The 435-nt window shown below is 68.5% G+C and overlaps 1 protein-coding gene across 1 annotated transcript in view; it reads left to right on the forward strand.

Moving 5' to 3' along the window:
• Positions 1–435, forward strand: part of LOC103625269 (SH3 and multiple ankyrin repeat domains protein 3) — a gene marked incomplete at both ends in the record, with an annotated part of 100,186 nt that overhangs the window by 82,398 nt on the left and 17,353 nt on the right. Inside the window, one exon of the mRNA XM_017727124.1 lies at positions 8–435. Within this exon, the coding sequence (XP_017582613.1) occupies positions 8–435 (428 nt within the window). The remainder of the gene's footprint in view (positions 1–7) is intronic.

A 435-nucleotide genomic window follows, 5' to 3' on the forward strand; every position in this document is an offset into this window, starting at 1 on the left:
TAATCAGCAGCTCCTCCCCGACCTCCATCCCCCCCCTGACGGGAAAGCCCCTGGATCCCAACTCGCCCCTGGCGCTGGCGCTGGCCGCAAGGGAACGGGCGCTGTCCACTCAAGTCCCATCCCGGTCGCCCACCCCGATCCACAGCCCCGACGCGGACAGAGCCGCGCCCCTGTTTGTGGACATCCAAACCAAAGAACCGGACAGGGGGGACTTGGAGAGCTTGGTGTCCCCCGCCTACTCCCCCGGAGGGAAGGCAGTGATGGCGGGCGGCACGCGCGCTCTGCCCCCCACCAAGAGCCCCTGGGGCACTCCGGCCACGCTGCGGAAGGAGCCCGAGGTGCGCGCGGAGCCGCCGGGCAAGGAGGAGAAGAAACCCGAGGACAAGAAGTCCATGATCATCAGCATCGTGGACACGTCGCAGCAGAAGCCGGCCG

The sequence above is a fragment of the Corvus brachyrhynchos genome, unplaced genomic scaffold (assembly GCF_000691975.1).
Source record: "Corvus brachyrhynchos isolate BGI_N302 unplaced genomic scaffold, ASM69197v1 scaffold692, whole genome shotgun sequence".
Lineage (NCBI taxonomy): Eukaryota > Metazoa > Chordata > Aves > Passeriformes > Corvidae > Corvus > Corvus brachyrhynchos.